General features: G+C 43.2%; 1 protein-coding gene and 1 non-coding gene across 7 annotated transcripts in view; one reads left to right on the forward strand and one right to left on the reverse strand.

Moving 5' to 3' along the window:
* The window catches only part of NIPAL3 (NIPA like domain containing 3), a 75940-nt gene that overhangs the window by 6256 nt on the left and 53281 nt on the right, over positions 1-16403 (reverse strand). For 4 of the 6 annotated variants that reach the window (XM_056795560.1, XM_056795559.1, XM_056795558.1 and 1 more), the window contains exons 9-11: positions 14088-14176; positions 7937-8000; positions 5606-5700 (exon numbers count right to left, since the gene is read on the reverse strand). In XM_056795560.1, coding sequence (XP_056651538.1) covers positions 5606-5700; positions 7937-8000; positions 14088-14176 — 248 coding nt within the window. Of the gene's footprint in view, positions 1-2693; positions 2717-5605; positions 5701-7936; positions 8001-14087; positions 14177-16403 lie in introns of all 6 variants that reach the window. The other 2 variants (XM_056795563.1, XM_056795562.1) reach the window with 1 other exon arrangement.
* Positions 8842-8948, forward strand: LOC130454119 (U6 spliceosomal RNA). Its single transcript, XR_008911803.1, has one exon. It is a non-coding gene; the product is annotated as a U6 spliceosomal RNA (small nuclear RNA).

A 16403-nucleotide genomic window follows, 5' to 3' on the forward strand; every position in this document is an offset into this window, starting at 1 on the left:
GGTAGGTGCTCAAGAAATAGATGTTGATGGGCCACTAGGTGGTACAGTGGATAGGGAGCCAGGCCTGGAGTCAGAAGGAACTGGGTTCAAGTCTGGCTTTGGATACTTCTTAGCTGTGTGACCCTGGACCAGTCACTTAATCCCCTTTGCCTGGCCTTTACCGTTCTTCTGCCTTGGAACCAATACACAGTATGATTCTAAGATGGAAGATGAGGGTTTAAAAAAAAAAAGTCTTGAGTTCAAACCTCACCTCTAATGCTAACTAGCTGAGTGATCCTGAGCAAAGTAATTTAATTTCTCTCACCCCAAGTTTCCCCATCTGCAAAATGGGAAATATAATAGCATCTACTTCACTGGGTTATGAGCAGACGTGTGCTGGAACCAACTTGAACTTACTGGTAAGAGCTTATTGTTAAATTTTCAGTGTGAGCATTTTTATTTTGGAAACTGACGAATGCTGTAAATTGGGGCTTGGTTTTATTGTCTGTAGATTGTCTATACTTAGTAATGGAGAAAATGTTAATAATGCAGGATAAATTTAAAAATAGGTGGCACATACAATTTTTTTCCTACTGAGTCCATTGTTAAACAATGACTGACATACCCCTAGTTATGAGGCCCAAATGTCCTGCATTTGCATCTGTGAGACATCATGTGAGACAAAAGAACCTTTAGAGTTTGTTCTTCCTCCTACAAGAATTAGTACCAACCAGCTGTTTGGAACCTGCTAAGAAGTGCCAAATTTAGGATCAGAAATCTAGAGCTGGAAGGAACTGTGTAAGACACTGAATCTCTCCAAATCCAAATTAACAGATAAGGAAACAGACATTTATCAAATAAATGTCTGAAGTGAGATTTGAACCCAAGACCTCTTCACTATAAGGCCAATACTCTAATCACTGTACCACCTAGCTGCTAAAAATGAGAAACTGAGTTCTTTCTAGAGACAGGCATCATTTCTGGAACTTTCTTGCCTTCTTCATTGCATAAAAGTTGACTGAGATCCATTTTCAGGGCATGATTTTAGATCTAACTTGAGGGAAAAGTTAACACTGGATTCAGAACTTGAAGGAAGCTAAAAGATCACCTAATCCAACCCTTTTATTTTTTTACAAATGAGGAAATTGAGGCTTATTGAGGTAAAGTAAAACAGCCTGGCTTAGGGGTTAGAAGGCTGGCGTTAGAGTCAGGAATTACAGTTCAGATCCTGCCTCTGACACTTGGTTTTTGTATGACAACAGGTATGTCACCTCACCTCACTAAGTCTTGGTTTCCTCATCTGTAAAATAGGGATAATAAGAGCTGCAGCCCAGGGTCATGGGGAAGTATATATAAGATTATGTATTTAAGGTGGTTTGTCAGCTTTTGGGGGGCAGCACTATATAAAATGCCAGTTATAATTATAAAGTGACTTGCCCAAGGTCACACTTATAGAAAATTAAGGATCAGGACTAGAATTTGGAACTAGACCCTCCAATTTCAACTAGAATCTGTTTTTTGCTTATATCATGTTCTCCCACCCAATCAAATAATTTCTTTGTTTCTCAAAACTCACCTATACCAGAGTAAACTAATAGGCTCAAATGTGCCTTTGGTGTTTAAAGAGATTCCAACTTCAAGGATTGCTTAAACATTTTGTGGTTGTTCCTATCCTATATACAACTAAATATCCTTGAAAAAACAGGTCGTGGGGCAGCTTAGGTAGCACAGTGAATAGAAAACCAGGCCTGGAGTTGGGAGGACCTGGATTTAAATCTGGCTTCAGATACTTCCTAGCTCTGTGACCCTGGGCAAGTCACTTCATTAGATTGCCTAGGCCTTGCTGCTCTTCTATCTTAGAATTGATACTAAGTCAGTAAGGGTTTTTTCAAAAGAAAGAAAGGAAGGGAGGGAGGGGAAGAGAGTGAATGAGAGAAAGGGAGGGGAAGAAGAGAGAGCAAGAGAAAGAGAGAGGGAGAGAGAGAATATGAGAGAGAGGAAAGAAGGAAGGAAGGAAAAGAGGAAGGGAGAGGAAAGGAGGGAGGGAGAAAGGAAGGAGGGAAGAATGGACCTCAGAAGCCATGTAGTCCAACTCCTGCACCATGGAGGTAATGTGACTTGCTACACAGGTAGCAAAAACCACGAGGGCAGCAAAGATAAGCAAGTGGGAAGTCCCTGGATAGAAAGCACAGAAGCTACCAGCCCGCCGGCAGTGAATAGTACTCGGGGCCAGGCGGCCTGCCTGCCTGCCACCCTGGGCCAGATGAATCGGTGGACTCTTCAGTGTAATTTAGCCTTGATACTGAATGTCACATCGAATCCTCTCGGCTCTCGGCCTCCTTGTCTCTTTCTCATGGTAGGGAAGTGATCTGGGGTTCTCAGGGTCCAGGCCAGCCCAGTGTAAGCCCCAGCGGGTCCTATCCAAGCTGGAAAGGCTTCCGGTACAGGGCCAGCCTGGCTAAGTTTAGAGACATTTGTCAAGGGAAAGTTGTCTTCTGGGAGGTGAATTATTTTTTTTTTTGACCATAGCAACTCATGAAATTGTCTACTAAGGACATAGTAAAGGGTGGGATGGGGAGGAAGAAAGGATGACCTCTCAGTGGTGGGGAAGGGCCACCCTGATGAGGTCATAGGTCTTTGAGGAATCAAAGTAAGGAACAGACACACACACACACACACATATACACACATACACACACAGAGTAATACCTCACCTCCTCACCTATCTGGATCTTAGCTGAGAAACAAGGAAGGAAACAAATAAGGCTTCTAAGCAGCCAAAAGAGACATCCCAAAGTCCATGCACCAAAGCTCATGCACTTTCATCAGAGATTTTTGATATAATATTAGTACCAGAGCCCCGCCTAGCCTCTAGCTTCCAGACCCACAGCAGGCTAGAAGCAGCCAATCAGAAAGAGGGGGGGTTGGAAAAGAGGGAGTGACTATAGGCAGACACATCGTGACATCAACAGAGGAGAGAAAAAACAACCAGCAAAAGCAGATACAAGAACTCACAAAACACAGCGATCTGGGGCCATCTAGTACAGGGGCAAAGAATCCCGTACACCTCAACAGCCCTGAGGGAATCACTATATTATAGCACAGCAATAACACTGTAATAATAGGAGCTCAGAATGATGACCCCGAGTCAAAGAAAAGGTTACGTGATCTTTCGCATCCTCTGTTTAAGAAGATAGGGAAGCGGGCCATCTACTCGATTATTTGAGAATCCACTGACGTTTATATAGCACTTTAAGGTTCAAAAAATAATCTAACGCTTGGCTGTGCAACTCTGGGCAAGTCACTAACCCGATTGTCACTAGCCCTTGAAGCTCTTTAGTCTTTGAATTGATATTGGACAGGAAGTAAGGGTTTCTTTAAACATATACACATGGAACACAATCTTTGGCTCTCAGCTACACCCAGTGAGACACACACTGTAAGTTCCTTGAGAGCAGCAACAGTCTTTTGCTTTTCTTTCTTTGTTTCTCTGGCACTTAGAAGGGTGCCTGGCACATAGCACATGCCTCCATCCATTAATAAATGCTTGTAGATTTGATTTGACTTATTACAGGTACTATTTATTCCCCTTTTACTGATGAAGAAATGGAGGCTCACAGAGGGCACATAGCTAATAAGCTTCAAGAGGCAGCAGTACTGAGAATGAGTGTTAGAGCTGAGTGAGGCAGGAAGCCGAGTTCAAAACCCATTTCTGAGGTTTATTAGATACCTTATGCTGGGCAAGTCACTTGCCTCAGTTTCCTCAATTGCAAGAGGAGGGAGATGGACAAGATATCCCCCATGATCCCTTCCTAGCTCTAAATGGATGATCCTGGGAAGGATTGAAACCTAGACCCTCCTGACTCCAAGACTGATGCTTTATCCATTAGGCTGTGCTGAGCTCTGCTCTCCCTTTCTTTCTCCCTGTGTCTCTTTCCTTCTCTTTCTCCTTTTCTTTTCTCTGTTTTCCTCCTTCCTGTTTCCCTCTGCCTCTCCCCTCTTCTGTCTCCCTCTGTTATCCCTTAACTCCATCTCCCTTTCTCTCACCCCATCTTTCTCTGTGTGTGTGTCTCCATTCCTCCTTCTCTTCCCTGTCTCCCTCTCATTCTCTGTCTCCATTCCTCCCTTCCTTCCTCCCTCCTTCTGTCTCTCTTCTCCCTGCTTTGCTATTTTCTTCTCTCTGTTTCCATCTTTCTTTGCCATACTCTCTCTCCTTCTCTGTCCTCTTTCTCTCCTTTTCTCTCTTTCCCCTGTCTCCCTCTCCTCTTTCTGTCTCCATTCCTCCCTCCCTCTCTCCATTCTCTATCTGCCTCTCTGACTCTCTCTCCTCCATCTATTTCTCTCCTTTCGGTTTCCATCTGTTTCTCTCCCTCCCTCTCTTCTCCCTGTTTCCCTTTCCTTCTCTTTCTGCCTCCATTCTACACTCTCTCTCTCTCTCTCTCTCTCTCTCTCTCTCTCTCTCTCTCTCTCTCTCTCTCTCTCTCTCTCTCTCTCCTACTCTCCTCTCAGAAATTTAGCATTTCCTTCAATAACTCATAAACATTATTCTGAGAAAGGATCTCTAGGCTTCATCAGACTGCTAGAAGAGACCATGACACAAAAGAGTCTACAATCACAGGATTTAGCAAGAGAAAGCACCTTGGAAATCATCTAGTGACTAAGCAGACCTCCTTATTTGCAATGAGAAAACAAAAGAGTTCAGAGTCTCCCCTAAAGTCAAACAGCTACTGAGGAAACTTTTTCATCCCATAATGGAGGTGCCTGATGGCACGACAGATAGGGTGCTGAGCTTGGAGTCAGATGAATGCAAATTCAATCCTGTCTCAGACACTTATTAGTTGTATGGTCTTATAAGCTTTCTCAGCCTCAGTCTCTTCATGTGTAACATAGGAGAAGGAGGTGGACTCAAAAGCCTAATTCCAAGTCTATAATCTTGGAAAGGCATAAACTCTCAACCATCTGGAAAAGCCTTGACTATCCAGGATGACTCATACACAGAGGGTCTTCATGGAGTAGATTTTGATTTTTGAGGCAATATCTATCAAGGGAAATGGATTTTTTCCTCCAATAGACAGGATGAAAATGGGGGAAAGGGACGTGGCTTCCGAGGAGCTGGAGTTTCTTTAGAAAACAATGAAGTAGTAAAAGTCAATTGGGTAAAAGGGCTCAAATTGAAATACTCAGGAAAAGCCAACTGATGCTATGTTGAAGCACAATGGACAGAGCTCTGGGCCCAGTTCAAATTTGGCATCAGATACTTTCTAGTTATGTGACCCTAGACAAATCACTCCACCTCTGTCTTCCTCAATTTCTTCAACTGCAAAATGGAGATAATCCTAGTACCTACTTCCCAAGGCTGTGGTAAGCATCAATTGCAATATCTGCAAAATGTGCCTAGTTCAGTGCCTGATGCGTAGTGCTATATAAATGTTTGTTCCTTTTCCTTTTTCTTCCCCCCATGTTTCTATGAACCCATGGAGGGAAAAAGAACCATGGAGAAAAAAAGACACTCAGCTAATGTTTTGTGGGCAAAGCACTCAGGCTCCTTCCCTCCCCTCTGCCCAGCTCCCTTCTCCCCCATCCCCCATGCCCACCCCCATTCCGCACGAGGACAAGGAATGGTTACCTGGCATGGCATCCATGGAAATGTAGGGTTCAAATGGAATGGCCTTCTTTCTGTTCCTTGTGATTAAGAACACTCCCAAGAAGGCAATGAGGCAGCTGAGGAGAGCAGATAAGACGGAAGACACAATGAGGCCAACAGCCGGATGGCCAGAGACTGGGCCTGAGACCACAGTTTCTAATTCTCAGGGCCAGAGAGGACATGATGGCCAGAGCAGCTGGGGGACAGGGCAGCCCTAGCCGGCTCAGTGGGGCCTGCCTTACCTCTAATCAGCAGGGAACAGCAGTTTTGGGAGCATAATAACAGGGTGCCCCAGCCCTCCTTACTTGCCCTACCCTGGCAGTGATTAGGAGAAAGAATTCTTTCCCTTGGCAGAGACATCATGGGAATGATGGGGAATTGGGAGACCTGAAATGGAAGAGACTGGGGAATGGGATGAAGCCCTTATTTTCTTCTGCTGGGGATAACTGCTCAACTTTAGGAAGTCTCTGGGCTTAAAATAATTCTGTCACAATGACAAAATGATCCTGACTGAAGATAGGGCACAGGTGGATAGAGTGCTGTGGCCCCAAATCCAGCCTCATTCACTAGCTGGGTGACCTTGGGCAAGTCATTTGGTGGCTCTTCATCTGCGTTTCCTCATCTACAAAATGGGGATAATAATAGCATCTATCCTGGGTTGTTGTGAGTCTTAAATGAAATAATAATAATAAAGTGCTCGGCACAGTGCTATAGCTAATAATTGTTGTTTTTTTTTTTTAGATTAAACATGCTACTACTTTACAGGGGTATCCAAGAATTAGGCAATCACAGATCTACAACTATAAGGAAGTTCAAAGATCATTTGTTCCAATCCCTTCATTTTACAGATGAGGAAATAGGCTCAGGTTAAGTGATTTGCTTAAGCTTATTTGGGTAGTGACTATAACAGGTAGGATTTGAACTCAGTTCTCTGGCTCTGTGTATCTCATGTTTAAGGAACAGCTGAACAAATTAGGGTACATGAAAATAAAGGAACTGTAATTGTGCCCCAAGAAATCAAGTTATGAGAAATTCAGAAAAACACAGATTGTATGAATTTAAGCAGAATGAAATTGTTTTTTAATTGTTGGGTTGTTTTCAGTCGTGTCTGACTCTGTAGGGCCCCATTTGGGGCTTTCTTGATAAAGAAACTGGAGTGGTTTGCCATTTCCTTCTCCAGCTCATTTGGCAGATAAGGAAAACGAGGCAGACAGGATTAAGTGCCTTCTCCAGAGGCACATAGCTAAGTGATATCTGAGGCCAGATTAGAAATCAGGAAGAGAAGTCTTCCTGACTAGCCCTGGCACTCTGGGCACTATTTATGGTGCTACATAGCTGTCCAGGCAGACTACAATAGAGTACCAGAATGGGCTGGATTTGGAGGAAAAGAACCCATGTTCATGTCCAAGTTCTCCTACTTGCTGTCTGTGTGAGTTTAGGCTCTAGCCTTAGACAATGTTGATCACCCTCTTTTTCTCTATCTACCCAGCCTGCCTGATTCTCTCTCCTCTACTCCCATCCTGAAATATTATTGCCCTTTGGACAAACTCAAACAATGTCCCATAGACGTCTCAACCTCAACGTGCCCAGACTAGAGCTTATTATCTTTCCCTCTAAACCCTCCTCTCTGCTCCACTTCCTTATTATTGTCACCCAGAATCCTAACCTCAGTTCTCCGTTCACATTCGTCCTCCACAGCCAATCTGTTGTCCAATATGGTGGTCGTTTCTTCCTTCCCAGCATCTCTCATACAGTCCCCCTCTCTACCCTCCCACAGCCTCTTGACCCATCTCCCTGCCTCGCCTCTCCCCACCATACCCCATCCTCAGAGGTCCGAGGATAGATGATGGCTTAGTGCAGAGGCAGATGGGGATGACTCCAGAAGCAGATTATTGGATACAGTCAGAGGTTGTCATTTTATCTCTTGGCTTTTCTTAACAGCTGTTTTTCCTTGTTAAGAGGGAGGGATTACAATTTGAAATGATAGTGGTACAAAAAAAAAGCATAAATAAAACTTTAAAAAAAAGTCAAACTGGGGATAGCTAGGTGACTCAGGGGATGGAGTGTCAGGCCAGGGAGGTTCTAGGTTCAAATCTGGCCTCAGACACTTCCTAGTTGTGTGATCCTGGGCAAGTCATTTAACTTCCATCATCTAGCCCTTACCACTCTTCTGCCTTGGAACCTTTGTTCCTGCCTTGGAAAACTGTATTGATTTCAAGACAAGGGTTTAAAAAAAATTTCAAGATAAGGGTTTAAAATAAAAATCAAACTTTATATTTGCGTGTAGGTAAATGGAGACAGTCATTAACTTACCCGAGTGCAAACATACATATGTGGAGGGCGTCCTCACCAGTGAAATCCAAGTAAAATGTTGCTCCTGACATAAAAAAAAACAAAAAAACACACATCCTATGTTTAAGTGCTTTTTCTTTCATATAATTAAAAAAAATAAACTTGAAAAAAGCCTCTATATGTGCCAAAATATTCCTAGTTTGTAAGAATAAAGTTGCTATATCCAGTGATAGGGGAAAGGCTGAACAAGTTGTGGGATTTGAACGTAATGGAATTAGAGCATGCTGTAAGAGCTGACAGATGTGATAAAAACAGAGAAGTCTCCATGGACTTACCTGCACTGATACAGAGTGAAGTAAGCAGAACCAGGACAACAAAATGCACAATGACTACTGAACTATGATATGGAACAATAGAACATGAATGACATGAAATTATAAAGAGCAAACTTAGCCTCAAAGAAGGGAGCTGGAAAAACACCTCCTCCTTGCTCTCCCTCTGCTCAGCTCCTTTGCAGAGGCTGGGATCGACAGATGGAGAGCATTGCATATTTTTTTGAAGTGCTGACTAGTTTTAGTGGATTTTTTTAATCATTCTTTTTCTCTTAAAAAAAAACTGAATTTTTAAAAAAAAGACCTTCTATTTTAGAATGGATACTAAGTAGAGGTAATAAGCCAGAAAAGCAGTAAGGGCTAGGCACTGGGAGTTGTGACTTGCACATAGTTATACATCTAGGTGTCTGAGGACACATTTGAACCCCTTTCTAGGCCTGGCTCTCTGTCCACTGAGCCACCTTGCTGCTCCCTTCCTCTTTATTGTAAATTCTTGGTCATAAGGCATGGTTCTTTGGATGGGGGAAGGATACAGGGAAAATTTAGGCAATGTAAAAATAAAATATAGCAAAAAAGGTTTTAAAATAAAAACTAGTGCTTGCTTCATAAGTACATATACTAAAATTGGAATGATACAGCAAAGATTAGCATGACCCCTACACAAGGATGGCGTACAAATCTGTGAAGTATTCTTTAAAAAAAAATTAAAACTAAACTCCAACAAAAATAAATGGCAAAGACTTTTTTTTTAAAACTCCCATGTTCTAGCTTTTAATAAGGCAGAACCAAAGGTATCAACAATCAACAAAGAAGCAAAGAAAATGTGTTTGTGGGCTGAGTTCCCTTAACAATAATAATTGATATCTACATTACCTAGAATCATGCATCAAGGATTGGGAGAGACCTTAGAGACCACAGAGTCAAAACCTCTCATTTTAAGATGAGGTCTAGAGAGACCTGTCCAAGGTCCTACAGCCAGTGCTAGAGGTTGGATTTGAATCCAAGCCAATTTAAGATCGGTAAACCACTTTATGTTCATGATCTCCCTTGAGTCTTGCAACAACCCCCTGAGGTAGGTGCTCTATGGAAGGCATCATTCCTATTTTACAGATGAGGATATTGAGGCTTCCTGATTAAGTGAGTTGAATGGTTATAATTCTGGCAAATGCCAGAATCTGGATTTGAACTCCAGACTCAGCACTTTTATCATTAAATTGTGTTACTTCAGAGGTAGCTAGATGGCACAGTGAATAGAGCACCAGGCCTAGACTAAGGAGTACCTGGGTCAAATATGGTCTCAGACACTTCCTAGCTGTGTGATCCTGGGCAAGTCACTTAACCCCAATTACCTAGCCTTGCCCTTCTGTCCTAGAGTTGTTACTAGGACAGAAAGTAAGTTTTTTTTTTTAATTGCATCATTTTCCAATATGATACATGCCCAATGTTCAACCACCATTTACCCTGTTTTCTTTTTGCTTATACTCTTTTTGAACCAATGAAAAACCTCCTGGCTTTGGAGCAGAATCCTCCCTTTGATGCTTAATACTCTGAGCAAGTCACAATCACAGCATCCTCACTAGTAAAATGAAGAGATTAGAACTAAATGGTTCCCGAGGTCCCTTCTTTACTGTTCCTCTGAAACCAAACATTCTATGAATTAACTCCATGACTTTTCACTGGCTGATTCCCATGTCTGGAATTCTCTTCCTCCTCACCTGGCTTCCTTTGAATACAAACTAAAATCCCACCTTCTACAAAAAGCCTTTCTCAAACTCCCTTCATGCCAAGTGCTTTCTCTCTGTTGATCATTTCCAATTTTTCCTGCCTATAGCTATTCCTACAGTTCGTTCATTTCATTTGTATGTTTCATTTATTTGTAAGTTTCATTCATTGGTTTCCACCTTGTGTCCGCTTCCACTGGTAGCTCCTTGAGAGCAGGGACTGTCTTTTATCTTTCTTTGTATCCCAGCCCTTAGCCTAACAGACTTGTTCTCTCTTCATTCAGTCTTCTTATCTTACCTCTAGTTATGAAATTCCTTCTATCTTAAAATTATATCTAAGACAGAGGAGGGCAAGAGCTAGGCAATAATCAGGGTTAAGTGACTTGCCCAGAATCACACAGTTAGGCGGCCAGATTTGAATTGAGATCTTCCCCTCTCCAGTACTCTATCCATTGTGCTACCTAGCTGCCCCGGAGATACAGTTTTGACTCCTGCTTCTATGAGAGAGTCATTTAAAGTCTGTGAGAGGGGGCGGCTAGATGGCCCAGTGGATTGAGAGCCAATCTTAGAGATGGTGGGGACCTGGGACACTTTTCTAGTTGTGTGACCCTGGGCAAGTCATTTAACTCCCATTGTCTAGCCTTTACTGCTTGTCTGCCTTGGAACCAATACACAGTATTGATTCTAAGATGGAAAGTAAGTTAAAAAAAATTTTTTTAAATGTTAAAAAAGTTTAAAAAATAATAAAATCAATGGTGTTTGGTTTCCACAGTTTCCAAAGGGGATGATGTCATCTGTACTATTTATTTCACAGGGTAGTCCTTTGCAGACTGTAAATTGCTCTAGAAATAAGAGATATTCATATCATGCAAATATTGAGAATTACTTGGCTGCCCTTGCCCAGGAGAACTCTGAAGAATTTGACCTACAGAGCACATCTCGAGAGCCCCAAGGTTCCCCAAGGGAGGGTGCTGAGGCACTCTGTCCCTTTCTGTAGGTTTCCTCTTGGGATTCCACTGGAGTCAGTGTTTAGTCTAGACCCAGAGGTCAAGTCCTGCCTCTAGTCACTTAATGGCTGTGGAGCCTAAGTCATTTTTTTTTAAACCCATACCTTTCGTCTTAGAATCAATACTATATATTGGTTCTAATGTAGAAGAGTGGTAAGGGCTAGGCAATGAGGGTGAAGTGACTTGTCCAGGGTCACATAGCTGGGAAGTGTCTGAGGCCAGATTTGAACCTAGGACCTCCCATCTGTAGATCTGGCTCTCAATCTACAGAGCCACCCAGCTGCCCCCATGGTAAGTCATTTTACTTCTCTCAGCCCCAGTTTCCCTATCTGTAAAAAGGAGATGCCAATATTTGCACTACTAAATTTCCAGGAATATGGCTGGGAGAAAAGCATTCTGTAAATCTCAGAGATCTCCTGAAAAGTGGGCTCTATTATCATTGTAAATGCATCCACGGAATAGTACATGGGGAGTTAAGAGGCCCAAATGTGACCGAGGATATGAGGAGCTTGGTAGGGTCTTTATGTCAATGTGAATTAAGTTTTAATGGATTCTCATGGAGGTTTACTTTAGTGTGAGGTGGTTTTTTTAAACTTTTTTTTTATCCTGACCTTAAACATGAAATAAAACAGAGGGTAGAGCAGCTAAATGTATTTAGTTTCCCCCATGCCCTCGACAGCACCTCGGGACTATAATTCAATGAAGGTTAGGGCTCTCTTTAAGGGGTGGGGTCAAAAGATTACAACCTAATTATAGAGCTTTAACCAAATCACCCCAAGCTATAATCTAATTGCAGAAATGGAAAGAACACATGACTGAGAATCAGTGTGCTTGGCTTTCAGTCCTGCCTTTGCTACTTATGAGCCATATGACCTTGAGAAAGCTCCTTCTCTGGGTCTTGGCTTACATGCCTGTAAAATAAATACTCAGTATTTTTTATTTTTGGATGTTTAAACCCTTATCTTCAGGCTTAGAATCATTAAGTAGTAGTTCTGAGGCAGACGAGCAGTAAGGCCTAGGGTCACACAGCTAGGGAGTATGAGGACACATTTGAGCCCAGGACCCTCCTATCTTCAGGCTTGGCTCTCTATCCCATGAGCCACCCAGATGCCTCAAGTGTCCTAAAAGCCTTCACAGCTCTGTAATTCCCTAAGGTCCCTCCCAGCTCTGACATTCTGGGTTCTAAGGTCCCTCCCAGCTCTGACATTGTCTGTTCTAAGGTCCCTCCCAGCTCTGACATTCTGGGTTCTAAGCTCTCTCCCAGCTCTGACATTGTCTGTTCTAAGGTCCCTCCCAGCTCTGATATTCTTTGTTCTAAGGTCTCTCCAGCTCTGACATTCTCTGTTCTAAGGTCTCTCCCAGCTCTGACATTCTCTGTTCTAAGGCCTCTCCCAGCTCTGACATTCTGTGTTCTAAGGGCTCTCCCAGCTCTGACATTCTCTGTTCTAAGCTCTCTCCCAGCTCTGACATTCTGTGTTCTAAGCTCTCTCCCAGTTCTGACATTCTCTGTTCTAGGTCTCTCCCAGCTCTGACATTCTCTGTTCTAAGGTCTCTCCCAGCTCTGACATTCCCTGTTCTAAGCTTTCTCCCAGCTCTGACATTCCCTGTTCTAAGGTCTCTCCCAGTTCTGACATTCTCTGTTCTAGGTCTCTCCCAGCTCTGACATTCTCTGTTCTAAGGTCTCTCCAGCTCTGACATTCTCTGTTCTAAGGTCTCTCCCAGTTCTGACATTCTCTGTTCTAGGTCTCTCCCAGCTCTGACATTCTCTGTTCTAAGATCTCTCCCAGCTCTGACATTCTCTGTTCTAAGCTCTGACATTCTGGTTCTAAGGTCTCTCCCAGCTCTGACATTCTCTGTTCTAAGCTCTGACAGTCTGGGTTTTAAGGTCTCTCCCAGCTCTGACATTCCCTGTTCTAAGCTCTCTCCCAGCTCTGACATTCTCTGTTCTAAGGTTTCTCCCAGATCTGACAGTCTCTGTTCTAAGCTCTCTCCCAGCTCTGACATTCTGGGTTCTAAGGCCTCTCCCAGCTCTGACATTCTGGGTTCTCAGGGTCCTTATAGCTCTGACATCACTGTGATAAATGATAATAGCTGGTATTAAATGGCAATTTGAAGTTTGCCAAATACTTGACATATATTACCTTAAATTATCTTCACAAGAACACTGGGAAGAAGGTGCTGTTATTATCCCCATTTTACAAAGAAAAAGGCTTGGAGCAAGTGACTTGCTCAGGATCACACAGCCAGCAAGTGTATGAGACTGGACTGGAACCCATACCTTCCCAACTCTAGGTACAACACTACATCCATTGTACCACCTTGCTTCCTTTCGTTTCTTGATCTGAATTTTATAGAGACTCACTCAAGCTGTCTAGGGCATATGGCATTAGATTTAGAGCCAATAAAAACTGGATTTTAAACTCCACTCTCTATACTTACTAGATCTGTGAACGTGAGCTTAATTTCTCTATGCCTCAGTCTTCTCATCTATAAAATGAGGGGGATATACTCTAAGGACCCTCCTAGCACTACATTCTATAATTTAATAATTCTCATTAGGGAGAATGATCTAGTAGAAAAAAGGCAGTTTTGTGGCAGCTAGGTGGTTCAGTGGATAGACAATCAAGCCTAGAGATAGGAAGTCCTGGGTTCAAATCTAGCCTAAGATATATCTTAGTGTGTGACCCTGGGCAAGTCACTTGATCCCCATTGCCTAGCTATCGCTCTTCTGCCTTAGAACTAATATAGACAGAAGGTAAGAGTTAAAAAATAAAAGTAAAATAAAGGTAATCCAGGGGGGCAGCTAGGTGACACAGTGGCTAGAGTGTGAGGTCTGGAGTTGGGAGGACCTGAATATAAATCTGGTCCCAGACACTGCTTAGCTATGTGGTCCTGGGCAAGTCACTTAACCCCAATCGCCTCACCTTGCTGTACTTCTATCTTAGAACTGACACTAAGAAAGAAGGTAAGGGTTTTTTAGAAAAAGAAAAAAGGAGCTTGGCTTAATAAGAAATGCCTCATTGGCCCCTGGGATTGTATGTGAGTGTCATCTCCATGCTGTCAATTATAAAAAGGAAAAGAAAAGAAAATCTAGCTTTTCTACATCAGTTACCTGCTGTGATTGCGATGGTCGTAGACAGAATGTAGCCTACACTGGCGATGAGCGAAGAGTCGTAGAGCTGGGTGGCCTGGCTTAAGAAGCTTTAAAAACAAGGAAACAAGCACAAAAGTCAGGTCCTTGGAGGAGAGGTCAGGAAAATGATGATTTAATTTCCTGGTTGTAAGTGGGTAATGACAGAGCCTGGCACATCAAGAAGGGCCCTAAAGAAGCACAATCAAGAATAGCAAAAGAACCAAGGCTGTTATTGCTTTGCAGATTACTCAGGATCCTATTTGAGGAAAGAAATGATGCTCACTAAGGCTCATGAGTGCCTGCCCTCCCGGCTGGTCACCTTTCCAACCCAGCCCAATGCCCAGCACAGAGCAGGTACTTAGTAAATGTTTACTGATTGACTGGTGGACTGTCAGGGTTCAGAGGAGAGGAGGAAACACTGATTGGTGCTCTCTGTAGAGAGCTGGGAGGGCTGGGTCTCCCTCCTTTCCAGGGAAACCAGGTTCTCTGACCTTCTGCCTCTGGCAAAGTTCTTGTTTCTGTCTGAAATTCTGGTCCTATTCTTTCTCCTTCTCATCTCTGAAGAATGGGTTAATAGTCTACAAGGTCCACCTTGAAGCCTTCCTCTTCCCCTATCGAGATGTGATCTTGAACACTTATGGTGACTTGGTTATACTTTTCTCATTGCATTTTTTATACCCTCTTGGTATCTTAGATCTTTTGTACACTCACCTTTTCCTTGTTAATAGACTATAGAACCCTTGAGGGCAGGAACTCTGTCATTTTGGGAAACTCTTTGTCACTCCAACACTTGGAGTGATAAGCAACAGGTAGATTTCGGTTGGTGTATAGTTTTTTACTATTCCAAATGTTAGGATCCATTAAAATGTATTCTGCAAAATATTTTGTTGAATTCATACAAATGCAATCAGGTCTAAGATAACGAAGGATATTGGAATAAGAGAGCTGGCTGGCTGACACACACACTCTCTTTCTCTCTCTGTCTCCCTTTCTGCCTCTGTCTCTCTATCTCCCTTTCTCTCTCTCCCTCTCTGTCTCTTTTTGTTTCTCTCTCTCTCTCTCTCTCTCTCTCTCTCTCTCTCTCTCTCTCTCTCTCTCTCTCTCTCTCTCTCTCTCTCTCTCTCTCTCTCTCTCTCTCTCTCTCTCTCTCTCTCTCTCTCTCTCTCTCTCTCTCTCTCTCTCTCTCTGTCTCCCTTTCTGCCTGTCTCTCCATCTCCCTTTCTCTCTGCCTGTCTCTCTTTATCTCCCTTTCTCTCTCTCCCTTTCTGTCTCTTTTTGCTTCTCTCTCTCCCTCTGTCTCTCTTTTTGTTTCTCTCTCTCCCTCTCTGTCTCTCTTTTTGTTTCTCTCTCTCCCTCTCTGTCTCTCTTTTTGTTTCTCTCTCTCCCTCGGTCTCTATGATTCTCTCTCTCTCTCACGCTCTCTGTCTCCCTTTCTGCCTCTGTCTCTCTATCTCCCTTTCTCTCTGCCTGTCTCTCTGTCTCCCTTTCTCTCTCTCCCTCTCTATCTCTTTTTGTTTCTCTCTCTCCCTCTGTCTCTCTTTATGTTTCTCTCTCTCTCTCTCTCTCTCTCTCTCTCTCTCTCTCTCTCTCTCTCTCTCTCTCTCTCTCTCTCTCTCCCCCTTTCTGCCTCTGTCTCTCTATCTCCCTTTCTCTCTGCCTGTCTCTCTTTATCTCCCTTTCTCTCTCTCCCTCTCTGTCTCTTTTTGTTTCTCTCTCTCCCTCTCTGTCTCTCTTTTTGTTTCTCTCTCTCCCTCTGTCTCTCTTTATGATTCTCTCTCTCTCTCTCTCTCCCCCTCTCTCTCTGTCTCCCTTTCTCTCTCCTCTCTGCCTCTCTCCTCTTTCTGTCTCCATTTTTCTACCTTCCTCTCTGTTTCTCTTTCTCTCTGCCTGTCTCTTTCATCTCTCTTTCTGTCTGTCAGTCTGTCTCCCCCATCTTACCTTCTGCTATAGGCTATTGGGGTTAAGTGATTTGCTCAGGATCACACAGCTAAGAAGTGTCAGAGGCCACATTTGAACCCAGATCCTCCTGACTCCAGGTCTGGCTCTCTGTCTACTAAACCACCTAGCTGCCCCCAAGAGTTTTCTCTTCAATAACTGACATAGATTAGGATATTAGAGAATCTGGTCTGCTGCTCAAGGCTGGCTTTCATTATAAATTTCTTAGGTACTCAGGGTTAAGAGAAGCCTTGCAGGCCCTAGGACCCCTCTGTGTTATGGGAGACCCATCCCAGGAGGGGATGACACAGTGAATCAGTACCACTCTGCTCTAGGCTATGGAGTGTCAATACTGTCTTT

Source organism: Monodelphis domestica, chromosome 4 (genome assembly GCF_027887165.1).
Source record: "Monodelphis domestica isolate mMonDom1 chromosome 4, mMonDom1.pri, whole genome shotgun sequence".
In the NCBI taxonomy this organism is placed as follows: Eukaryota; Metazoa; Chordata; class Mammalia; order Didelphimorphia; family Didelphidae; genus Monodelphis; species Monodelphis domestica.